The sequence below is a fragment of the Trachypithecus francoisi genome, unplaced genomic scaffold (assembly GCF_009764315.1).
Source record: "Trachypithecus francoisi isolate TF-2019V2 unplaced genomic scaffold, Tfra_2.0 Lachesis_group0, whole genome shotgun sequence".
Lineage (NCBI taxonomy): Eukaryota > Metazoa > Chordata > Mammalia > Primates > Cercopithecidae > Trachypithecus > Trachypithecus francoisi.
The window spans coordinates 152,214,309-152,240,734 of NW_022681453.1; the positions used below are offsets into that span (position 1 = coordinate 152,214,309).

Genomic DNA, 26,426 nt, shown 5'->3' on the forward strand with positions numbered 1-26,426 from the left:
GGTTTATAGTAACTGGTGTCTGCCTTACCTTCCTGTTCCTGGCTGACCCCTGCTCTGTTCCTAAGTCCCTGGTAATTACAGTCCCCTCCCAGTTTCTCAATGAGGTGGTTGTTCTCTGTCCCCTTCAGTAACTAGATTCGCCTGACCTGGAGTCCTAAACTCCTATGCCTGAGTCATTCCCATATACCTCAGATGTCCTTGGCATAGAATGACTTGTCCACTCACCTAACAAAGTGTAAGAGTGTTCATATTTTCACTTGGGGCATAGATTTTAACTTTGCCTTAATTTTTTAAAGTTTTTAATAAGCAGAAAAATTCACACCTGAATTATTAATTTGTTGAATGCCCTGAATCTCACTGAAAATAATTTAATTGTTAACATTGAATTGCATCAGCTGACAGGAACACAAAAAAGACAGGCTAAATAAACAGTACTATCACCTAACACCTCATAACATAAGCAAAAGGAAACTTATTGTCAATGCGTTATGAACAACAAGTGCAAACATTCAATAATATGTGAACCTGCTGTAACAACCATTCTGGTCAAGGCTCCTGTTTTAGTTTTCATGAGATCAAAAGCTTAAGAATTCAGAATCGTAGTCATCCCCATTGAGTCAATTTTCGTAATTTATATTGACCAGACCTTGGTTATGCAGCATCTGTAGCTGAAAAGTGATAGTCTGCTCTTGGTAAACTCTCCATCTTTCACATTATGTGGAGTTTATCTCCTCCTTGAACTCTTGGTAGAACCTTACATTACGGACCATATGGACTTGTTTTCTTTCTTGAAGGTAGATGTTTGACTATTTCTTATGTTACTATTGATAAGTTCAGGCTTTCTGTTCCTTGAGTCAATTTTGGTAATTTATATTTCTTTAGAAAGCCACTCTCATGGTCTGAATTTTCAAATTCATTGGAATAAAGTTGTACATAGCACTTAAAAAATCTGAAATCTCTGCATCTTGTTTTCCTCTTTGATGTTATTGTGTCTTTTTTCTTTCTTTCTTTCTTTCTTTTTTTTTCCTGGTTCATACTTGCCAAAGGCTTTCTATGTTTTGAGCTTGTTAAAACATCAAATTATCGTTTTTGGTTTTCTATTTCATATTATCTGTTTTATCTTTATTAATTCCTTCCTTCTACCCTCTCTGGTTTGTTATTTTCTAGTTTCTAGAGTTGAAAGCTAAGTTCACTTATTTTCAACCTTTCTTGCTTTTCAACATCTGGATTTAACGTTATAATTTTCTTCCTGATAAACAATTTTGTTATTTCTCAGAGTTTGAGATGCTTTATCCTCCTTGTCACTGATTTCTAAATAATCCTACTGCCCAATCCTGTGGGAAAATTACCCCCACTGATAGAAGACTTTACCATGTGACTTACTTTAGCCAATAAAACATGACTGGAAGTGCAGCCCACAATCTGAATCACAGTGTGATTCCATCGTCTTTCTTTTCTTTCTACCACAAGACCAGCAGTGTCCCACACAGGGCTGTTTCTTCAGCCTGCACATCAGACTGCAGATGACGAGGAGCATGACAGCTGACCTGGGATGGTGATGGAGCGAGGGAGAAATAAATCTCTTGTAATCTTCTGATACAGTCTTAAATTCTCCAGTATGCATTTCTAAAGAATTAAACGTCTTCCTATATAGTCAAAATAACATTTTCACATCTAACAAAATTAACATTGATTTTTTTTTTTTTTTTTGAGATGGAGTCTGACTCTGTTGTTCAGGCTGGAGTGCAGTAGCACGATCTCAGCCTACTGCAAACTCTGCCTCCAGGGTTCAAGTGATTCTCTTGTCTCAGCCTCCCAAGTAGCTGGGACTACAGGCTTGTGCCACCATGCCCGGCTAATTTTTTGTATTTTTAGTAGAGATGGGGTTTCACCGTGTTAGCCAGGATGGTCTCAATCTCCTGACCTTGTGATCCCCCCGCCTTGGCCTACCAAAGTGCTGGGATTACAGGCGTGAGCCACCATGCCCAGCCCGATTTCTTAATATTATCTAATACTTAATACATACTCAAATTTCTTCATTTGGCTTACAAATGTTGTTTATAGCTATTATTATTAATTATTTAACTGTTTTAAAACTAGAACAGCCTCTTTTCTTATTACACTGATTTTTTGAAGAGACCAGGCCTCCATCATATAATTATGTTTTTTATCTCCTATGACCAGAGAGTAACCCAAGTGCTATAACTTTGGTACAGCATGAGTAACCAGTTTCCCATTCTTAGAGCTTTAAGATCAACTGATAATCCTTGCCTGAATTGATAATTTCCTTAGGTACTGCAAATGATTCCTTCAGTGTAAAATAACGGTATAAATGTAAATGTAACCTATAAATGTATAAATGTATATATGTAGAGCTTTCCCTTGTCATCTGGGGTCATTTTGGTTTCTGCAGTAGAGTTGCTACTGGAAAGGCAGGATAAATGCCTACTTCTTCCTCGTTATCCACTTTCAAAGTAAACAGTTGTTTCAAATGGTGACACACAAGCTTTTTCCCTGGCTTTCTCTTACTGTTATAGACTTCTGGATTTTTGGAGATTTGATGTGTTTCAATCAACCATAATAATTTTTTCTTTTTTGATGTTCAAAGTATTTCTTATATCCCTAACGATTTTTTTTTTTTCTTTTTTAGCTGGAGTGCAGTGGCGTGATCTCGGCTCACTGCAACCTCTGACTCCCTGGTTCAAGCGATTCTCCTGCCTCAGCCTCCTGAGTAGCTGGGATTATAGGCACGTGCCAACATGTCCAGCTAATTTTTGTATTTTTAGTAGAAACAGGGTTTCACCAGGTTGACCAGGATGGTCTCGATTTCCTGACCTTGTGATCTGCCTGCCTTGGTCTCCCAAAGTGCTGGATTACAGGCATGAGCCACTGTGCCCGTCCCCCAGTGAAATTATTAAACCTAGTAGAATTCTTCACATGGGGAAACAAAAGCACAGAAACCAGTCATTGGACTCAGTAAGTCCCTCGAAATGATAAAAAGGGGAGAAAACACAAGACAGATAGGCAGGACCATAGCCACAGTCTGCCTGAGAGGGGCACAGTGCATCACTGTGTACAACAGAAATCTGATTTGTCCCTTCTTGTAGCACTCCAAAAAACAGAAGGCCACAGGCAATGTTAGCTCTTAGAAAGAACTACCCCAAAATCATCATTGTTCACCTAAACAGCCAAACTGCTTCACCAGCTCATGCCCCTTCAAGCTAACACACTGTGTAGGTGAGCTAAAGAACTAGTTGCACACCTTCAGTGATTAACAATCTATTTGGTGCCAGGCTGTGGTGGCACACAGCTGTAGTTCCAGCTATTCAGGAGGCTGAGGCAGGAGGATTACTTAAGCTCAGAGGAGTTCGAGACCAGTCTGGGCAACACAAGGAGGCAATGTCTCTAAAAAATAAAAATAATCTATTTGGGAATAGTCACTGAGTTAACAAGTATTTGCTGTTAAGATGATGGGACAATAGGGCTAGGCACGGTGGCTCACGCCTGTCATCCCAGCACTTTAGGAGGCTGAGGCAGGTGGATCACCTGAGGTCCGGAGTTTGAGACCAGCCTGGCCAACACGGTGAAACCCCATCTCTACTAAAAATACAAAAATTAGCCAAGCGTGGTGGCACGTGCCTATAGTCCCAGCTACTCTGGAGGCTGAGGCAGGAGGATCGCTTGAACTCTGGAGGCAGAGGTTGCAGTGAGCCGAGATTGCGCCGTTGCACCCTGGTCTGGGCAACAGAACGGATTCCGTCTCAAAAAAAAAAGGCTGGGTGCAGTGGCTCATACCTGTAATCGCAGCACTTTGGGAGGCTGAGGCAGGTGGATAACCTGAGGTCCGGAGTTTGAGACCAGCCTGGCCAACATGGTGAAACCCTGTCTCTACTAAAAATTCAAACATTGGCTGGGCGTGGTGACGCATGCCTGTAATCCCACCTACTTGGGACGCCGAGGCAGGAGAATTGCTTGAACCCGGGAGGCGCCGGTTATGGTGAGCTGAGATCACACCATTGCACTCCAGCCTGGGCAACAAGAGTGAAACTCCATCTCAAAAAAAAAAAAAAAGAAAAGAAAAGAAAAGAAGAAAAGAAATTCGAGACCAGTCTGGCCAACATGGTGAAACCCCATCTCTACAAAAAGTTCAAAAATTAGCTGGGTGTGGTGGCGTGTGCCTGTGGTCCCAGCTACTTGGTACCCTGAGGTGGGAGCATCACTTGCATCCAGGAGGTGGAGGTTGCAGGGTCCGAGATTGGGCCACTGCACTCCAGCCTGGGTGACAGAGTGAGATCTTATCTAAAAAGAAAAAAAAAGATGATGGGACAATAAATATTAGCTATCGAGCCGTCAGCACTACTGAGACTCTAAAGAGGAAGGAAGCCCTTCTAGCTGTAGAGGTCTTGGGCATTACATTGAAAGAGATGGGGTTGGAGTGAGGCCTTGAAGACTGGGTGGTAGTTTATTGTATGAAGATGGGGTTGGGAGGGTAGTACCCAGCCCATGGGACAGGGAGTACCAGCAGGAGAGGACAGAGAGTTTTATATAGGATTATTGGCATATAAACTTCAGTGTTTTATGGCCAGATTATATATGCCTTTGAATTCCTGGCTAAACATTTGGATGGGATATTGTAAGTAATAGAGAACTACTGTGGGTGTTTTCAGTATAAGGGGGAGGGAATGATGGCCAGGCTTTTGAATTTAAGTTGTAAGGATCAGGCTCAGAAATCCACTCCCCTCTTCTAATTTATTGATGACTAATATGGAAGAATCACTGAGAAAATATAAATTGAAAAAAAGCTACCTACAGGGCAGTTTCCTTGCATTTGTGTTAGATATGCACATCTAAGATTTTACACACAGATTATCTCTGGAAGAATGCAGGAGCCACTGGGGGCCATGGCTGCCTCCCAGTAGAGAAACTGGGTGCCATTTACTCCAAATCACTGGTTACAGTGATTCCATGACAAAATCAGCTAGATAAGGAAGCAGTATTTAATTTCATTTTGATTTGGTTTAGTTTTTAATCACAAGAGAGGATGGGTGTTGTACAAGAGCACAGGACGTGATGTCAGAGGGTCCTTATGACCCAGCCTCTGCTGCCTTTCTATGGCTATGTGTGACTATGTGATCTTAGGAGAGACACCATCCTCCAAGACTCAACTCCCTCATCTGTAAAACAAGGACAAGAAAACATCCCTTATAGGGGTTTGATGAGAACCTACATGAAGATGATATAAAGCACCATGTGGATCAGGCGCAGTGGCTCACACCTGTAATCCCAACACTGTGGAAGGCTGAGGTGGGCAGACTACTTGAGGTCAAGAGTTTGAGACCAGCCTGGCCAACATGGTGAAACCACGTCTCTACTAAAAATACAAAAATTAGCTGGGTGTAGTGATGGGTGCCTGTAATCCCAGCTACTGAGGCAGGAGAATTGGTTGAACCTGGGAGGTGGAGGTTGCAGTGAGCCGAGATCATGCCATTGCACTCTAGTCTGGGCAACAAGAATGAAACTCCATTTAAAAAAAAAAAAAAAGCACCATGTAAGTGAAACCTTGAAAACAATTTTTTATTTTTATCTTTAAAGAGATAGTGTCTCACTCTGTTGCCCAGGCTGGTCTCAAACTCCTGGGCTCAAGTGATCCTCCTCCTCAGTCTCTCAAAGTGCTGGGATTATCGGTGCAAGTCACTGTGCCCTGCAGAAACTTTTAAAAAATGATTACGTCAAAAATGTTTCATGCTCTGAAAATGCCTTGAATTCTGTAGATTCAGTTCCAATTTTTAAACGGGGACATGAAGCGCCGGTGAGGTTAACAGGCAGACCTGGCAGATGCAGCCACTGCTCAGCAGAGTTCCTCGGCAGGCCAGGCGTGGATGGAAACTACAAATTTCCATCACAAGGCATCAGATTTCCCCTCTCTAAGAACAAGTAACTAAGCAATTTTTACAAATTATGCACAGGATGAAGCTTTCTGAGAGGCTGGGGTGTGCTGGTTTTATCCAGCCATGGGGAACAGAAGAATCGCCTGCCTCCCTCCCCAGCCCGACCCTTTGCCCAGTATCAGGCCCCTGACACAGTCATATTTCAGAGGAAGGTGTGGTGAGCTCTTGAGTTTCTGGTGTGAGGTTTGGAGAGGGATTTGTGGAGTGTCACCTCTGGAAAGCAAGCCATGATACAGAGCACTAACTTAATTGTTGTTCCTAGGAGGTTCTGTGTAGATCTTACCATAGACAGCATTAACAGAAGCAGTTGATTCTCAGGGTACTGCTCTAGAAATGGTGTAAAAGAATGGATCATTCCTCATTTGCCATTCATAGACAAGTCTCTATTAGGCAAAAGGAAAAGTCTGTGCAATTGTATTAACTGTAATCTGGAAAGTAGCCACACCCTCCTTCCAGAACTTCCTTCTTCACACACAAAGCTTTTTCCTTTTGAAAATGAAATTTGTATTCTATTTATAGGAAGAAATGTGTGCTTCTTTCTCAAACTATTGTCTGAGATTACATCAGCTTCACATTACATCCAAGCTAACCACTTTCTTCTGCAACATAAATTTACATGGACCCAGTGAATTTTGCCAGTGCATCATGTCCTAGAACAAGGGCAAAGTTAATAAATTGCCTTCATTTATCTGAGAGCAAGGCCAGATTGAAGGCACAAAGGAATTAACACAAAGGAAAGTTAATATGCGAAGGAAGAAGAGAGAAACAAAGGAGAAGCCAGGCGCAGTGACTCACGCCTGTAATCCAAGCACTTTGGGAGGCTGAGGTGGGTCGATCATTTGAGGTCAGGAATTCAAGACCAACCTGGCCAACATGGTGAAACCCCCTCTCTACTAAAAATACAACAATTAGGGCCGGGCGCGGTGGCTCACGCCTGTAATCTCAGCACTTTGGGAGGCCGAGGCAGGTGGATCAGGAGATCAGGAGATGGAGAATATCCTGGCCAACATGGTGAAACCCCATCTCTATTAAAAATACAAAAAATTATCTGGGCGTGATGGCAGCCACCTGTAGTCCCAGCTACTTCGGAGGCTGAGGCAGGAGAATGGCGTGAACCCGGGAGGCGGAGCTTACGGTGAGCCGAGATCGCGCCACTGCACTCCAGCCTGGGAGACAGAGCGAGACTCCGTCTCAAAAAAAAAAAAAAAAAAAAAAAATTAGGCAGGCGTGGTGGTAGGCAACTGTAATCTCAGCTACTTGGGAGGCTGAGGCAGGAGAATTGCTCGAACCTGGGAGGTGGAGGTTGCAGTGAGCTGAGATCGCGCCACCGCACTCCAGCCTGGATGACAGAGTGAGACTCTGTCTCAAAACGAAAAACAAAAAACTAACAAAAAAAAGAGAAACCAGCGTGCTTTTAGTACAATGTTAGAAAATTATTTAACATAGCCATTTCGACATGCTAAATATTTTGCGGGTAGAGACAGTCCCTGACAATGGTCCACCTTTAAGATGGCGTGAAAGTGCTATACGTTCAGTAGAAAGCAGTATAATACTCTTTTGACATGCTGGGCCAGTCGCTGTCAGCCACACCATGAACTGTGTTGCTCAGCTGCATGTAATGTAAGAACGTTGATTGTGTTTAAGGTAGGCTAGGCTAAGCTACAACATTAGGTAGTTAGGTGTATTAAGTGCATTTTTGATTTATGATATTTTCAACTTAACCATGAGTGTATTGGGATGCAACCCCATCATAAGTTGAGGAGCATCTGTATTTCAGTATTTAATACAACAACCTTGTGAGATAAGTATTATTCTTATCCCTATTTTAAACCAAGGAAACCTCAAACAGAATGGTTAAATAACTTGGTTAAGGTCATGTACTCAAACCTATTCTCCATAAGGACACTTCTTTCCCAGACACCCTTTCAAATGGGGCCTTTTTTTCTCTCCCCTACTCATCTTGGACCACTGGCCTGGAGGCGAAGGAGGTATCCTCATTTCTCCCAACTGCTGCTTCAAGAGCACCATTCCTCTCTCCTTAAAAGCTTTCAGTTTTGAAGCTGTCATCTAAATATTTACTATATATTCTGGGGTCACTGCTCTGAATTCCTTGAAGAGTTCTATTCCCTGTCACTTCAGATTCTTGGTGACTTCACAAACAGTCTTTCCAAATGCCCCGCCTGCCAGTGTCTTCACCACCTCACCTCCAACAGTGTTGTCATTCTTCCCTGGACCTGTGCCAGAGGCCAGCTCATTTCTCACCAAATCTGTTTCCTCTCCTTTCTGGACAGACTACATATGCACTTCTGCTTTGTAGGAATGGCTTCATGACTGAGTTCTGGACAAAGGGATTTGCAATCCTCTGCTTGCTCTCTCATTATTTGCTAGCCAGATGGAGAGGATGCAATGGAGTGTTCCAAGGCCCTGGAACAGCGCTGTCCAATAGAAATGGAAGGCAAGCCACATTATGTGATTTTAAATTTTCAAGTAGCCATATTAAAAAATGCAAAAAAGAAACAGGTGTGGCTGGGCGTGGTGGCTCATGCCAGTAATCCCAGCACTTTGGGAGGCAGAGGCGGGCAGATCACTTGAGGTCAGGAGTTCGAGACCAGCCCGACCAACATGGCGAAACCCCGTCTCTACTAAAAATACAAAAATTAGCTGGGTGTGGTGGTGCATGCCTGCAATCCCAGCTACTCAGAAAGCAGAGACATGAGAAAAGCTTGAACCTGGGAGGCAGAGGCTGCAGTGAGCTGAGATTGCACCACTGCACTCCAGGGTGGGCAACAGAAGGAGATTCTGTCTAAAAAAAAAAAAAAAGTAAAATTAATTTTAATAGTACATTTTATTTCATTCAGTATATTAAAAATATCATTTCAACATGTTATCAATATAAAAATTATAAGTGAGGTATTTTATATCTGTTTTCATATTAAGTCTTTGAAATCTAGTGTGTAATTTACACTTACAGCACCTATCAATTCAAATATTAAGTTTACATCAAAAATACTTGACCTGGGCTGGTTATGGTGGCTCACACCTGTAATCTCAGCTCTTTGGCAGGCCAAGGAGGATTGCTTAAGGCCAAGAGTTCAGGACCAGCCTGAGCAACATAGTGAGACCCCCATCTCCACAAAAATAAATTTTAAAAATTAGCTGGGGATGGTGATGTGAGCCTGTACTCCTAACTACTCGGGAGGCTGAGGTGGGAGAATCTCGTGAGCCCAGGAGTTGGAGGCTGCAGTGAGCTGTAACTGTGTCACGGTACTCCAGCCCAGGTCACAGAGTGAGACCCCATCTCTTTAAAAAAATCACAAAAAAAAGTTGACCTGTATTTAATTTTTTTTATAGTAAAGTGAAAGCAAGTTTATTAAGAAAGTAAAGAAATGAAAGAGTAGCTACTCCATAGGCAGAACAGCCAATCTGTATTTAACTTTATAAAGTAGTCGCACATATCCAAATTGTTCCAAACAGACTTTAAACATTTTAAATTAAAATTAATTTTTTTTTTTTTTTTGGAGATGGAGTCTCGCTCTGCCCCCCAGGCTGGAGTGCAATGGCATGATTTCAGCTCACTGCAACCTCTGCCTCCCAGGTTCAAGTGATTCTCCTGCCTCAGCCTCCTGAATAGCTGGGATTACAGGTGCATGCCACCATGCCTGGTTAATTTTTTTGTATTTTTAGTAGAGACGATGTTTCACCATGTTGGCCAGGCTGGTCTCAAACTCCTGACCTCGTGACCCACCCGCCTCAGCCTCCCAAAGTGCTGGGATTACAGGTGTGAGCCACCATGCCTGGCCAAAATTTAAATTTTTTAAATGAAAAATTCAGTTTCTTAGTTGCACAAGTCACATTTCCAATGTTTAGTAACCACATGTAGCTGGTGGCTACCGTATTAAACAATGCAGTTCAAGCCTCCATGGAAAGAGCCCAGGACCCTGAATGACGGTAGGGAGCAGACCCCCACCCCACCAACAAGCATTGGGTTGTGATTTGAATAAGAAATAAACCTTTACAGGCTGAGCCGCTAAGAATGAGGAATTGTTTGTTACAACAATTAGCTTGTACCAGTAAACAACCTTGACTACCACCCTCCATGGTCAGATATTGTTATTACCAATAGCTCTGCCTCCTCCATAACCTCTATTCAATCCTCCTTCTCTCCTCACCTGCCATATTTTCAGCTCCTTTCTTCTAATACTGCAATTGTAGTAATGTGTTGGCCCCACTCTCCTCCTTGCCCATCGGCCCTCATCATCGCTTTCTACTCCCTTCATACATCCTCAATTCCTTGGCCCTGCCTCCTTTAACTGTGTCTCCTAGCAAAACCACAGCTGCGGTGGAGATTTTCTACCTGTACTCAGCTGAATGTGGACACCCAGAACCACGCTACTTGCCTCACTTTAACAAGCAAACATGTTGAATTCCTTTTATATAGGAATTCATGGCTAATTCAAATCAAATTAGCAAGGAAAAGATTCAAAGCACCTTAGTCAAGAAAGGTTAACTGGATGGAAAAGAAATCACCATCTGGCCTTCCTTTAGTACTGCTGGGAATCCTCCTCCATTTGCATTCTAGAATGCTGTTTCCCAGTTTCTCTTCTCTTCAACCCTTCCCTCCTCCTCCCCCTCCCGCTTCTACTTATCAGCTTCTACCTGAGCTCCCTGTTTCCAACAAGATATCAGCAATCAAAAGAGCCACTCAAGGCTGGGCGTGGTGGCTCACATCTGTAATCCCAGCACTTTGGGAGGCTGAGGCGGGCAGATCACTTGAGGTCAGAAGTTCAAGGCCAGCTTGGCCAACATGGTAAAACCCTGTCTCTATTAAAAATACAAAAATTAGCAGGTCATTTTGGCACATGACTGTAATCCCCGCTACTCTGGAGGCTAAGGCAGGAGAATCACTTGAGCCCAGGAGGCAGAGGTAGAAGTGAGCCGAGATTGGAACCACTGCACTCCAGCCTGGGTGACAGAGTAAGACTCTGTCTGGAAAAAAAAAAAAAAAAAGACACTCCATGTGCTCCTGCAGCCACCCAAGCAACCTCTGCACTGTAGCCCGTCCCCTCTCACCCCTCACACATGCCAGCAACTGTGCCTCTTTTTCCTGAATCACTTTTATTTTGTTTTAGACTTTTAAAATATGTATTTTCTGTAAATTCAGTGCAGAACCCCAATCTAAAATATGTTGTTTGGTGAACTTTTGCATATGTAAATCCCTGTGTTACTGCCACCCAGATCAATATATAGAGCATTTCCAGTACCCCTGAAGGCTTCCCCATGTCCCATTCAAGCAAGTACCTAGACTATCTACTCAAGGCAACATGTTGGATGGAGTCCAACACCAGTATCCTTGCCCTAATACACAGGCCAGTTGTAGACTGCTGTGTTTGTGTGTGAGTGTGTGTGTGTGTAATTTCTTCAACCTCTAGTTCACCAGACTCATTTTCTTTTTTTTTTTTTGAGACAGAGTCTCACTCTGTTGTCCAGGCTGGAGTATAGTGGCACAATCTCAGGTTACTGAAACCTCCACCTCCCAGGTTCAAGCGATTCTCCTGCCTTCGCCTCCCAAGCAGCTGGGACTATAGGCATGTGCCACCACGCCCAGCTAATTTTTGTATTTTTAGTAGAGATGGGGTTTCACCATATTGGCCAGGTTGGTCTTGAACTCCTGACCACATGATCCACCTGCCTCGGCCTCCCAAAGTGCTGGGATTACAGGCGTGAGTGAGCAACCACACCCGGCTCTTTTTTTTTTTTTTTTTTTTTTTTTTTAGATGGAGTCTCACTCTGTCTCCCAGGCTGGAGTGCAGTGGCAGGATCTTGGCTCACTGTAGCCTCTGCCTCCTGGATTCAAGTGATTCTCCTGCCTAAGCCTCCCTAGCAGCTGGAAATACAGGCGCACGCCACCATGCCCGGCTAATTTTTGTATTTTTGATAGAGACGGGTTTTCACCATGTTGGCCAGGCTGGTTCCTCCTGACCTTGTGATCCGCCTTGGCCTCCTAAAGTGCTGGGATTACAGGCATGAGCCGCCATGCCTGGTCCACATGATTTGTTTGCTGTTTGAGGCCTGGAAGCTGGTTTTCAACCCTGATCCTTTTTTTAAAAAACCTGATCCTTGATCCAACCTCTCGCCTAACTCCTTTTTCCTTCATCGTGATGGCACATACCCTGCTGGGTTTGCCAGGATCCACCCATAGGACTTGGACACAGAAGAGAAACTGGGGCGAGCGAATTCAAGTTGTAGATGGGCAGATTTCAGCTCCGTGAACTGAAGCAAGTACCCTGTCGCTGGGCATGTGCAAGAAGCAGCTGCAGGGCCACCTCTGGGCATGGAGCAAAGGGAACTCTTGCACCGTGAGGGAGTTGAAAATCATCATCTTGACAATTTCTTCCACATCTAATCTCCCGTGGGACCGAGAACTGACCTCAGAAAGTGATCTAGGGCGTCAGTCAAGGACACAACCCTTTATGCTGATGATCCATTTTGCATTCCAGAAAATAGTGATAGTGTTTCAGATTTAACCATTTTGAGCCTGTTTCTTCAGCTGTAAGAGTCAGGAAAATAGCTGGATGCGTTGGCTCATGCCTGTAATCCCAGCATTTTGGGAGGCCAAGGCGGGCGGATCACGAGGTCAAGAGTTTGAGACCAGCCTGAACAATATGGCAAAACCTTGTCTCTACTAAAAATACAAAAATTAGCTGGGCTTTGTGGTGTGCACCTGTAGTTCTAGCTACTTGGGAGGCTGAGGCATTAGAATCACTTGAACCTGGGAGGTGGAGATTGCAGTGAGCTGAGATCGTGCCACTGTACTCCAGGCTGGGTGAAAGAGCGAGACGCTGTCTCAAAAAAAAAAAAAAAAAGAAAAAGAGTCAGGAAAAGAAAAATACTAAGCCATAGGTGTTATTGTGAAAATTAAGTGATGTTTGTTTTATAAATTGTAAAGCACTTGCAAATGTAAACAAGCCTGGAAGGAAATACACCAAAGTTAGTGATGGATAGTGGTTATGTCCATGGAGAAGTCATTGATCAAGACAGAGTGGTGCTTTCACCTCAAATGTTTTCAGTGAGCATGTAACACTCTTGCAATAAAAAATAAAGTTTTATCACACCTGCAATCCCAGCACTTTGGAAGACAGGCAGGTGGATCACCTGAGGTCGGGAGTGTGAGACCAGCCTGACCAACATGGAGAAACTCGGTCTCTACTAAAAACACAAAATTAGCCTGGTGTGGTGGTGCATGCCTGTAATATCAGCTACTCGGAAGGCTGAGGCAGGAGAATCGCTTGAACCTGGTAGGCAGAGGTGGTGGTGAGTCAAGATCACGCCATTGCACCTCAGCCTGGGTGACAGACTGAGACTCCGTCTCAAAACATAAAATAAAATATAATAAAATAAAGAGAGTTTTTAAAATATCATATATAGATAGGCTGAGTGCAGTGGCTCACGCCTGTAATCCCAGCACTTTGGGAGCCTGAGGCGGGTGGATCACTTGAGGTCAGGAGTTCAAGACCAGCCTGGCCAACATGGTGAAACCCTGTCTCTACTAAAAACACAAAATTAGCCAGGCGTGGTGGCATGCGCCTGTAGTCTCAGCCACTCGGGAGGCTGAGGCATTAGAATCGCTGGAACCTGGAAGGCGGAAGTTGCAGTGAGTTGAGATCACACCACTGCACTCCAGCCTGGTGAAAGAGCAAGACTCTGCCTCAAAAAAAAAAAAAAAAAATTACATATAGTATATACCAGTCCTATAACTACATATTAATCTGTAGAGATATTTCCATGAAGACATATATTCTTTCAGGCTCTTTGCTTCTTTGGAATCATGTCATTAAATATCATTTTGTAATTTTTTTAAATTGTAAACATCATTCCATGCTATTGAACATTCTTTAATAACATTCCTATAAGGAAGTACAGAGATTTACTTAACTGGTTCCTTATTGTGGCTGTCTGGGTTGCTTCCAGGTTTTCCATATTATAAACAATACTGTGGTGCATATTCTTGTGTCTATTGTCTGATTATTTCCTTAGGATGGCTTCTTAGAAGTGGAATTGCTGGGTTAAAGGGAAAGGACATTTTCCAGCCCTCTGATTCTTATTACCAAAGTGCCCTCCTGAAACACGGTACCAGTTGTGTTCCTGCAACAGTCTATTTTTGAAAAAATTTAAGTCCAGCACATTGAAACAATGGAAATTCAAGATAAACTGTAGCAGCTGGTTTCTGGGATGGTTTCTGTGTCAGATGAGCTGGGAAGCCCTGGGTTGAGGGGGAGCCTCATGAGCTGGCTTGGACCCTGTAGGGAAGTCTTAATCTACTCACACCCTCTATGTTTAGCTCCCTAGTGAGAAGCCCATTAGGTCAGATACACCTTCTCCACTGGGGCAAAGTTCACTTAGGCACCTTTTGGCATAAGCAGGAAAGGAGCCCCTACCTTCAGCTCACCCAGCTCCACTTTCTCTGAGCCAGGTCAATGAAGCAAGCTGATAACCTGGCCAGCTCAGCCAGCTTGAGGGCCTGTGGTTAGATTAAGCCACTTTGCTGCAGGCCTCACCATTCTTCTCTTCAAATTATCTGAAAACTGGCTCGAGATCAAGTCCTGCATAGGAGCAGAAGCGCAGACAGCAGGGGGTGCTGCCAGCCACTTCTCTAGTCACCTCCCCTGGGCAGAAGTGGGACCCCTTTCCCTGCTTGAGGCTTTTAAGAGCCTGGGCCCAGCCTTACCGGCAATATCAGTAAGTTCAGCACCTTCTCCCCCATTTCCCACCCACCAGACCTAGAGTAAATGAATAAGAAATCTCATTACGCTTTTAAGTATTCTTTTTGTTGTTGTTGTTATTGCTATTGTTATCAGAAGTCAAATCTGAGGCAGAAAGGAAGGAAGGTCTCTGGAAAGTCTTTGACCTCCAATTTCTTCAACAGCTTGTGGTTCCCAGCTTGTACTATAATGTTTGAACATTTCCAGGCTGGACGGCAGACAAGGTGGTAGGGTTGGAGTAGTGTGTGTGTGTAGGGGAAGCATTGCTTCTGGACAGTAGAGTGTTAGAAAACACCTCTAGAATAGTGAGAAAGACCACTAGATTCATTATACTAGAGGTCTTCAGAACACTGTTATTCATAACAACCCCAAATTAGAACAATCTCTATACCTAGCAATAGTAGAACAGATAAATTGTGGTGTATTTGTCCAACGGAATACTATACAGCAATGAAAAAACCAAGCTACCGTCACACAGAATATAAGTGGCTCTCACAAACCTAATGTTGGGTGAAAAAGCCTGACACAGAAGAGCACATGTTGTATGACTCTATCGATATAAAAGTTCAATACTGCCAAGAGTTTAGGGATGCCTATTAAGTGATAAACTATAAAGAAAAGTAAAGTTGTGATTTCCGTAAAATTCAAGGTAGTGGTTACCCTTGGTAAAAGAGAGGATAGAGGCTGTGATTGGGAAGGGGCGTGAGGTGGCTTCTGGGTGCTGGTGATGAGTTATTTCTTGACCCAAGAGGTAGTTACACAGATGGATTTCCGCTTTACAGTAATTCTTTAAGCTGCATCCTTGTATTTTGTGCATTTTTCAGATGTGTGTAGTTGTGTACTCTTGTGTCTGTATGTGTTTAAAACGATAAAGGGCCAGCATTTAACCGGGTAAGTCACACATTGACTCAAGTATCGCATATCTGCAGTGCACATCTGTGATGCATATCAAGGACTCCTCTGAGTCTGTGCTTTGTTAGGCCACTCTAGTGGATGACAATCAATAAGACTGTGTGATGGGGCAGAGAAAGAAGGAGATCGACCCAACTACTGAGCCACAAAGCTGTTCACACACTTACCTCATGTAAGCCTCTCAGGGCATTTAAACTCAGGGTGGCAGGGATTACAAAAGAATCATTCCAGTTTAGGCAGAGGATAATCTACTAGAAAGAAATTCCCATCTGTTAGAGTCAGATAGCCTGAGGTCAAAACTTGTCTATGCCTGAGAAATCTATAAAACCGAGCATAATACCTCTTTCTAGGGCTCTGGAGAGGAATAAATGAGGTAATTTGTAAAGTGCCTGACACATTTTGATGCTCAATAAATGTTAGAAATATCCTCATTTTACTCAAGAAAGCACAGCGCCTGGGTGGTGTTGGAACTTGCCTAAGGTCATCTGTTAGTAAAGGGAGGACTAGACATTCAAACCTGGGTGTTTCTCTTTTAAAGTCCAGGACACTCTTGACTAGCTGTGTTATAGTAGGAGTCTAGACTGTGGGAGGTCTATGCAGCGAGACTAGTTCACAGTCTGAAGTGGGAAGGCATTTCACAGAGAATGTGACATTTGAGCTGACCCCTGAAGAAGAGGAGAGGCATGATAGGCAGAAGAGTGACTACAGGCCCAGCCTCAGAGTGTGAAAATTCGTAGCATCATTGGTGAACAGTGGGTGAATGATTAAGTCACTTAATTTATCTCAGTGTTGGGTTCCATATACACGGAATTAAGGTAAGAATACCTGCTCTGCTTATTTTATTTATCTATATTTTGAGACAGAATCTCGCTCTGTCGCCCAGGCTGGAGTGCGGTGGCGCGATCTCCACTCATTACAGCTTCTGCCTCCCAGTTCAAGTGATTCTCATGCCCCAGCCTCCTGAGTAGCTGGGATTATAGACGCCTGCCACGACGCCCAGATATTTTTTGTATTTTTAGTAGAGATGGGGTTTCACCGTATGTTGGCCAGGCTAGTCTTGAACTCCTGACCTCAAGTGATCCACCTGCCTCGGCTTCCGAAAGTGCTGGGATTACAGGCATAAGCCACTGCACCTGGTCCCTCCTCTTCTTATTTTAAAGTGTTATTCCAAGGATTGAAGGAGAGTATATTTGAAAATGTTCTATGAATTGGCCAGTATTATACAAATTTAAGACTCTGTGTGTGTATGCACGTGTATGTGTATGTGTTTCAGTACCCAGCGAAAATCTTAAACTTGGCATATGTCTGTGGGTAAAAGTGGAAATCATGATTTTACTTTTTGACCAACATAGACCATTCCCAAGCCTGGGGCACAGGAGAACAAAGGGAAATTCCTGGAAATACTGACCTGGAAGAGTCTTAGCACATCCAATGAAACCTAGAGTGTAGATATAATTTTATAAACTAGATATAATGTTAGGCTAAAATTTGAAAATTAAAGTTTGTTGTGAATAAGAATAGAATTTTTAACACAAACTCTAAATGTCCAGGATTTGTTGACACCAAATATAAACATATAAGGCAGTAAGGATGAACTCACCTTCTGGCAAAAGCTCATGAACAAAACTGACTTTTTTTAGCCAAACCATTCATATCCTCCTGGCATCTTAGAATCCTCTGGAAATACAAAGAGCCAACACTTCCTGTGGGCTTACTATGTGCCAGACACTTTTATATGATGTTTTGATTTCTTACTATTAAATTAATTATAAAAATATTGTTAATCATCACAACAATCCTGTGAGGTGGGCTACCTTGCTCACTTCCATTTTGCAGATGGAGGGACCTTAGGTAATTTGGCCACAGACCTTTAGCTAGTAAAAGAAGTGAGATTTGAACCCAGGCAGGTCTGATTCTGGAGTTCACATGATTTCCTTTTCCCTCTACTGCCTTTCAGCCTGGTACATTTATCAATGACAGTGACCATTTACAAGAAGATGATTTACTTATCTTTTTGAAATTCAGCCTAGAATTGCTATACTCCTTAAAGTCAAACTTTTGTCACCTACTTAGAATTCAGTGCTGTGGACAGAATGTTTGTGAGAGTCACCTGTATCTCTGAGAGGTGTTTCAAATGCTTTTTTCCTTGCTCAGAGTTTTCAGAGTTTCAGAAAATATAAAAATGGCTGACCCATGTTCAAGAACATTGAGAAATTTTAGTGAAACCACTGAGGAGAGAGTAATGGTCAGGGACTGACATGAAGCAATGGTGATAATGGCGAAGACGGAGAGAAAAGAATGAAGAGGAGAACCTGGGAATGATTCTGAGCCTGAGAGCCACAGCCCTCACCTAACAAAAGAATTAGCAAGCCATAATCCACAGGCACAATGCTCTTTCATGCGGGATGCTAAAGACTAGCATTGCACATAGTGATAGAAATAATAATGTTTAATGAATAACTATTAAGATCTGTCTGAACAGCCCACTAGAACATAGAAATAGGTTTCAAAAATTTAGCTGGTTTGTCTAGGGTCATCTCTCCCCCGTAATCTTCATTATTATTATTATTATTATTATTTTGAGACAGAGTTTTTTTTTTTTTTTTTTTTTTTTTTGAGACGGAGTCTTGCTCTGTCGCCCGGGCTGGAGTGCAGTGGCCGGATCTCAGCTCACTGCAAGCTCCGCCTCCCGGGTTCACGCCATTCTCCTGCCTCAGCCTCCAGAGTAGCTGGGACTAAAGGCGCCCGCCACCTCGCCCGGCTAGTTTTTTGTATTTTTAGTAGAGACGGGGTTTCACCGTGTTAGCCAGGATGGTCTCGATCTCCTGACCTCGTGATCCACCCGTCTCGGCCTCCCAAAGTGCTGGGATTACAGGCTTGAGCCACCGCGCCCGGCTTGAGACAGAGTCTTGCTCAGCCGCCCAGGCTGGGGTGCAGTGGCGTGATCTTGGCTCACTGCAACCTCTGTCTCCTGGGTTTAAGCGATTCTTCTGCCTCAGCCTCTTCTGCCTCAGCCTTCTGAGTAGCTGGGGCTACAGGCACATGCCATCATGCTCAGCTTTTTATTTTATTTTTTTTTGGTATTTTTAGTAGAGATGAGGTTTCTCCATGTTGGCCAGGCTGGTCTCGAACTCCTGGCCTCAGGTGATCCACCTGCCTCGGCCTTCCAAAGTGCTGGGATTACAGGCGTGAGCCACTGCACCCGGCCCTCTCCCCTTTTATCTTAACATCCCTTCCTTAATTGCCTTCTCAGCTTCAACTAGAAATAAGTGAATTGGCAGACTACCCCATGGCAAAGGAGCTGTGTGACTGCCCACTCATGCTGGGGCGAAGGTCAAGGGTGTCCAGGTGCTCTGTCCCCAGGTTATAGTCCCAGATGTCATGGGACATGTTAACCACCACTCCTTTGCAATACTCATGATGAAGACACACCCTACCTCTTGTGGGTTGTATTGCTGGCGGGTTTTGGCATCAGAGACAGGGGATTAACTCAAAGCAAGGTTTTTCTTCAAGCAGAAAAAAAAAATTGGTGATTGACAGAACCAAGGAAACGAGCTGAGAAAAAGCGAAACAAAGAATAGTGGTTGGATGATTCATGAGGCGGGGTGCTCCTTTCTGGCAAAAAAAAAAAATATTATTATAAGATTGAAATCTGCCTATAGCTGTCTTGTTCTTTAATGAGCATGTTCTCTTTCAGAATTCTAAGTGTAGGTTATGCCTGAGAACGGGAAAGATTTGAAATGAAGGACTCTTTATCATAAGTGGGTCCACTTCCTCTGCTGTTCCTTGCGGTGAGGACTATGGACATGGCCATTTCAATGCCAGCCCTGCAACTAAGTCATGGTGATTAATTATGTTTTGTTACCTTTGAGGACAGAAGAAGGAAAGTGATTTTAAAATCTGCCTTGGTTTGCTCCAAAGAGACCTGGGGATTATTTGCAGATTACATTCTTTCCGGGCTCAGTAACTTTTTCCTCATTGTTATTGTGAGCACTTTCATTGTTTTAACCAATAATAGCCCAAGTGCAGCCAGGACTCTTTTCTTGGGACAGGAAGACCCCAGGAAAAGCCATCAATTAGTAACCATTCACAATATACAATTGATGAGTGTCTGTCATTTCCAGTGCTGCAGAAGAGTGAAAAGTCTGGGCAGCCAACTTTGACCAGATGAAGGAGAGGGACACTGCAAACATCGTCTTCCATGGGCTAACTCTGAGAAGTTCTGAGGTTCTGTTTCAAGAATAGTAGTGGGTTTTTTTTTGTTGTTTTGTTTTGTTTTTTGAGATGGAGTTTCACTCTTGTTGCCCAGGCTGGAGTGCAATGCTGCGATCTTGGCTCACCGCAACTTCCGCCTCCCGGGTTCAAGCGATTCTCCTGCCTCAGCCTCCCAAGTAGCTTGGATTACAGGCATGCGCCACCACACTGGGCTAATTTTGTATTGTAGTAGAGACAGGGTTCCTCCATGTTGGTCAGGCTGGTCTCAAACTCCCGATCTCAGGTGATCTGTCTGCCTCGGCCTCCCAAAGTGCTGGGATTACAAGGGTGAGCCACTGCACCTGACAATAGTAGTGGTTTTTCTGTTTGTTCATTTTTGAGAAAGAGTCTGTCTATGTCACCCAGGCAGGAACACAGTGATGTGATCTTGGCTCACTGCAACCTCCACCTCCCAGATTCAAGCAATTCTCCTGTCTCAGCCTCCTGCTTACAGGCATGCGCCATGATGCCCGGCTAATTTTTGTATTTTTAGTAGAGACTGGATTTCGCCATGTTGGCCAGGATGGTGGCATAGTGTTTTTTGTTTTTTTTTTTTTTCTTTCTAATCATTGTTCAGATGAATTTAAGAAAAACACATGAAGTTAGATTTAAAAAATCCTTCTCTTACGGAGAGGTGAGCAGTGACAGGGTGAGGCTGGGTGGTGGCATAAAATAGCAGGGACAAGATTCCAGTCACACTTGTGTTCCTGTAAAATTGGGTGGGGACCAGTCTGGCCTGAAAGCGACTTAGGGATAAAATTTCCCTTCCTCAGTTAAGAATCTGTGCCGATAATCTAATGGTTAAATCTAGGCTTTAGAAATTGTTTGCTTGGAATGCACCTGGGATCCTGAAAGTCTTTGTGTTCTTAGGCTGGTTACTTCACCTCTTAGCACCCCTTCACTTAAAAGTACAATGGAGATAGGCTGGGTGCAGTGGCTCACGCCTATAATCCCAGCACTTTGGGAGGCTGAGGCAGGCAGATCACCAGGTCAGGAGATCAAGACCATCCTGGCTAATACGGTGAAATCCTGTCTCTACTAAAAATATAAAAAATTAGCCAGGCGTGATGGCGGGCGCCTGTAGTCCCAGCTACTTGGGAGGCTGAGGCAGGAGAATGACATGAACCTGGGAGGTGGAGGTTGCAGTGAGTCGAGATTGCACCACTGCACTCCAGCCTGGGCAACAGAGTGAGACCCCGTCTCAAAAAAAAAAAAAAAATACAGTGGGGATAGAATAGTACAAACACCATGGGGTTGGGGCAGGATCAGATGATTGATTCATGGAGTAAGTACTCAACAGATGTTGACTATTAACTATCATTAAGGCTGTGACATCACAATAGCTCTTCTGCAGCACAAATTAGCCAGAAGTTTCAATTTTTAATTAGCTGTATGATCTTGGGGCTGAATTTTCTCATCTGCAAAATGAGGAAGCTGTCTCAGATCAAGTCTAAATTGACCTGGAAAATCTGGGATTATACTTTTATTTTCTTTTTTTGTTTTTGAGATGGAGTCTTGCCCTGTCATCTAGGCTGGGGTGCAGTAGTGTGATCTCGGCTCACTGCAACCTCTACCTCCAGGGTTCAAGCAATTCTCCTGCCTCAGCCTCTAGAGTAGCTGGGATTACAGGTGCATACCACCATGCCCAGCTAATTTTTGTATTTTTAATAGAGATGGGAGTTCTGCCATATTGACCAGGGTGGTCTCGAACTCCTGGCCTTATGTGATCCACCCACCTTGGCCTCCCAAAGTGCTGGGATTACAGGTGTGAGCCACTGTGCTGGGTATACTCTTTTCATTTTCTTAGTGGAAATACTAAGTAAAATAAGCAGTATCTGTTCTCAACACATGGCAACCCAGCAACATTCAGGCCAAAGAGGTAGCTTGTCACCAGTCTTTCACTGCAGTTAGTCTGTTATCTTATCAGAAGATCACAAGCCGGCCTGGTATAGTGGCTCATGCCTGTAATCCCAGCACTTTGGGAGGCCGAGACAGGAAGATCACCAGAGGTCGGGACTTCGAGACCAGCTTGGCCAACATGGTGAAACCCTATTTCTACTAAAAATACAAATATTTGCCAGGCATGGTGGTGCACACCTGTAATCCCAGCTATTCCAGCGGCTGAGGCATGAGAATCGCTTGAACCTGGGAGGCAGAGGTTGCAGTGAGCTGAGATCATGCCACTGCCCTCCAGCCTGGGCGACAGAGCGAGATTCTGTATCAAAAAAAAAAAAAAAGAAGTGCATGTGGGAAGTAGTTGGCTCTTGTGATCCCCCAAAGGAAGACAGGCAGAGGTAGAGGTAAAGAAGGATGCTGGCATGCAAAGGGTTCCCCAGGTCCTTGGGCCCACTCCTCTCAGGCCTCTAACCTGAATCCTGGGCATGTCAGCTCATAGTCTCATGACACAGAAAGGGCATCTCACTGCTGCCAGTCATAAAACCTGGAGTGGCCTCTGTCTGGTGGGCTATGGGGTCAAGTCAGTTCCTTGTTGCCAGGTGGCAGAGATCCAGGATCACAATTGAAGGGGTGGCCTGCCCCTACACACCTGTGGGTATATCTCGTCAGGTGGGAGGAGAGACTGAGAAAAGAAATAAGGCACAGAGACGAAGTATAGAGAAGCAACAGTGGGCCCAGGAGACCGGCACTCAGCATACCAAGAACCGGCACTGGCACCGGTCTCTGAGTTCCCTCCGTTTTTATTGATTATTATTTTTATTATCTTAGCAAGAGGAATGTGGTAGGAGAGCAGGGTGATAATAGGGAGAAAGTGAGCAAGAAAACATGTGAGCAAAAGAATCCATGTTATAATTAAGTTCAAGGGGAGGTACTATGCCTGGATGTGCACATAGGCCAGATTTATGTTTCTCTCCACCAAAAAATCTTAGCGGAGTAAAGAATTACAGAGCAGCATTGCTGCCAACATGTCTCACCTCCCGCCATAGGGTAGTTTTTCTCCTATCTCATAATTGAGCAAATGTACAATCGGGTGTTATACCGAGACATTCAATTCCCGGAGCAGGCAGGAGACAGTGGCCTTCCTCTATCTCAACTGTAAGAGGCTTTCCTCTTTTACTAATTCGCCTCAGCACAGACCCTTCACTGGTGTCGGGCTGGGGGACAGTCAGGTCTTTCTCATCCCACGAGGCCATATTTCAGACTATCACATGGGGATAAACCTTAGACAATACTCGGCTTTCCAAGGCAGAGGTCCCTGCGGCTTTTCGCAGTGCATTTTGCTCCTGGTTTATTGAGACTAGAGAACGGCGATGACTTTTACCAAGCATACTGCTTGTAAACATTTTGTTAACAAGGCACGTCCTGCACAGCCCTAGATCCCTTAAAACTTGAATCCATACAAGACATGTTTCTGTGAGCACAAGGTTGGGGCAAAGTGGCTGGGGCAAAGTTACAAATGAACAGCATTTAAGCAAAGCAATTTTTTAAGGTACAGGTCAAAGTGGAATTCTTTTTTTTTTTTTTTTTTTTTTTTTTTTTTTTTTTTTTACTTTCTTCTGGAAGTTTATTTTGGATAAAATAATTGAAGACACATTACAATGAGACGCTGTACAGTAAGAGTAGAAAATAATTTAGGAGGGTATTTTTTTTTTTTTTGAGACGGAGTCTTGCTCTGCCACCCAGGCTGGAGTGCAGTGGCGGGATCTCAGCTCACTGCAAGCTCCGCCTCCCGGGTTTACGCCATTCTCCTGCCTCAGCCTCCCGAGTAGCTGGGACTACAGGCGCCCGCCTCGTCGCCCGGCTAGTTTTTTGTACTTTTTTTTTTTTTTTTTTTTTTTTTTGAGACGGAGTCTCGCTCTGTCGCCCAGGCTGGAGTGCAGTGGCCGGATCTCAGCTCACTGCAAGCTCCGCCTCCCGGGTTTACGCCATTCTCCTGCCTCAGCTCCCGAGTAGCTGGGACTACAGGCGCCCACCACCACGCCCGGCTAGTTTTTTGTATTTTTTAGTAGAGACAGGGTTTCACTGTGTTAGCCAGGATGGTCTCGATCTCCTGACCTCGTGATCCACCCGTCTCAGCCTCCCAAGGTGCTGGGATTACAGGCTTGAGCCACCGCGCCCGGCCCTTAGGAGGGTATTTTAAGCACAGGATTCCGACACATTCATAAACGTGTTTGCCCCCAAACTCTTACAAAAGAAAATAAGGTTTTTCTCCATCAATCTGAAAATCTGAAGTGACTGATACTCCATTAAATGTAGAAACATTGTCTACTCAAAATATTTGTAATATTACGCAGTGACAAAAATTCCCACATCTATATAGGGTTAACCATAGTTTTCAGCAAAGCAACAAGTGCTTTACTTATTTTGTCTTTTTCAGTTTACACAGAACTCCAATTTCATGAAACCACACTGTGCCAAGCCAGGAAGTAAACAGCAACAGTCTAGCCAAGGCACAGTCAAACGGATACTATCTCCTGTCCTTTTTGCCAGCTTTCCTCTTCCCAGAGAGCAAGTGCTTAGGCTTCATATCAAACACATGTCTGTCTGCCTCCCCTTTCTTCCCAACCGATTCATCTTCTTCTGGGCATTCTTCATCATAGTCTTGGCTTTCTTCACCATCTTGACATCCCTAAGACCAGAAACGTCACGTGGAGTTCGAGAGCAGCTCCGACTCCGGGCCACAGAGGACGGGGGAGCAGAGTCTTCCCGCTTTCTTTTCCTAGTGACGCTCCGGGATCTTCTTGCCTGGACTGCGTAGTGGGCGTCGTCTTTATTGTCCATGTCAACACCAATACTGCGCATCTCCTTCTCCAAAACTGTCCTCTGAACCTTCTTAGCAGTTCGCGGCATCCTGGGTCCCTGTGTATTCTTTTCTTTGGACTCCAGAATTTTCAACTTCTTCTTCTCTCTAATCTGATTTGCCAGCTGTCGGATTTCCAGCATCTCCTCATCTTCACTCTCAGATTCACTGTCATACTCTCCTGCGGCTGTTCTCAGCTCTTCTTCTTTTTCTAGTTCTTCCAGTTTCTTCATGATGGCTGGATCAATATAATCAGCTATATTATGGCCTTCCCAGATTTCTGGTATCTTATCATGTTTTTCAGACAAATTCATTAAATCCCAGTACTTCTGAAGATCCAAAATATAATCATCTCCCATTTCCAGCTCAAGATCTCGTTCCCTCTTCTTCTTGGGCTCCTCAATTTCCATCCTCTTCCTGCGAGCCACCACTCCGTCAGGGATGAAAGGGGGCCTCTCCTTATCGTCCCTCCTGGTTGGGACAGCCAGGTGCAGTCTATTCAGCACCTCATTCACTTTATTTCCCTCATTTTGGTTTCTACTCGATGAGCCAAAAGCCTATCGCAAGCCTCTGTTTTAACTTTAATAACACCTTCTTCAGTCAGGGTGCTGGTCTCTATTACAGGGAATCCTTCAGTCTGCAAATCTGTAAATATTTTCTGATCATCTTCAGAAAGTTCGGCTATTCTCTTCACATCACATTTGTTGGCTACAACTATGAGAGGCTTGTTGACGAAGAGAGGTCTGATGTTCTGGAAGAGCTCCAGCTGCTCCCTCAGCCCATGCCCACACTGCTCAGACAAATCCATCACGTACAGGACCGCAGCACGGAGGTGGGCCAGGGCAGTGATGGCCTGCATCTCGATGGTGTTCCTATCTTCCAGGGGGTGGTCCAGGATCCCAGGAGTGTCTACAACCTGCCAACGTAGATACTTATAATCCATGTGCCCAACAAACAGAGACTTGGTAGTGAACGCGTAGGGTTGAACATCCACGTCTGCTCTCGTCACCTTATTGATGAAACTGGACTTCCCAACATTTGGGTACCCACACAAAAGCACAGTTCTGGTATTTGGATCAATGGTTGGCAAACGGGATAAATGCTGACGCACTTGCTCCAAATACTCCAAACTCTGTTTCTGCCTCTTGATCACCGTGCACATCCGTCCCAGGGCCGCGCGCTTCAGCTGTTTGCAGCGGTAGAGAGAGTCACCGTACTTCATCAGTCGCACGTAATCTTTAGCAACATTGTCCACTAAATTTTTGGCAATATTTATTTGCCCCAGAGCCAACTTGTAATGATCCTTGTCGTAGAGAATATTCATCAAATCAGCATAGAACGGATGAATATCATCCAATTTAGGGAAATCTGTTAGAATTTGTGAAAGTCTATCATGGTAATTCTGTTGAGTAAATTTGACTTTTCTCATGTAAAAATGTCTAATGCGATGAATTTGGTAATGTTTATGAATAACAGTTGGAGTCTTTCGTTGAGTCTTCGACAATGTCAGGTCAATAAAGTCCTTGGCGGACGGCACCACCGTAATTTTCTTGAAGTTGTAGTGCGCCATGCCGGCTGCCGTATGCACGCGGGTACTCCAAAGTGGAATTTCTTATGTCTTCCCTTTCTACACGGAAACAGTAACAGTCTAATCTTTTTTTCTTTTCCCTACAACACTGAGATGTATAGAAGTTCCAACAACAACAATAATAATAACAGCAACCACTTAAAAATCTACAGCATCCCCTCTGTGCCAGGCACTGTGTAGACATTACGTGTATATAGGCATTTCAGCCT

At 44.1% G+C, this 26,426-nt stretch overlaps 1 protein-coding gene across 1 annotated transcript; it reads right to left on the bottom strand.

The window, feature by feature from the left end:
- Positions 1 to 23,958: 23,958 nt before the first annotated feature.
- LOC117084095 (nucleolar GTP-binding protein 1-like) lies at positions 23,959 to 26,221 on the bottom strand. The gene is given in 3 exon segments (XM_033212456.1): positions 23,959 to 24,394; positions 24,397 to 25,155; positions 25,158 to 26,221. Coding segments are annotated over 3 exon segments (1,899 nt in total). The 5' UTR covers positions 26,200 to 26,221; the 3' UTR covers positions 23,959 to 24,296.
- Between the last annotated feature and the right edge of the window lie 205 nt (positions 26,222 to 26,426).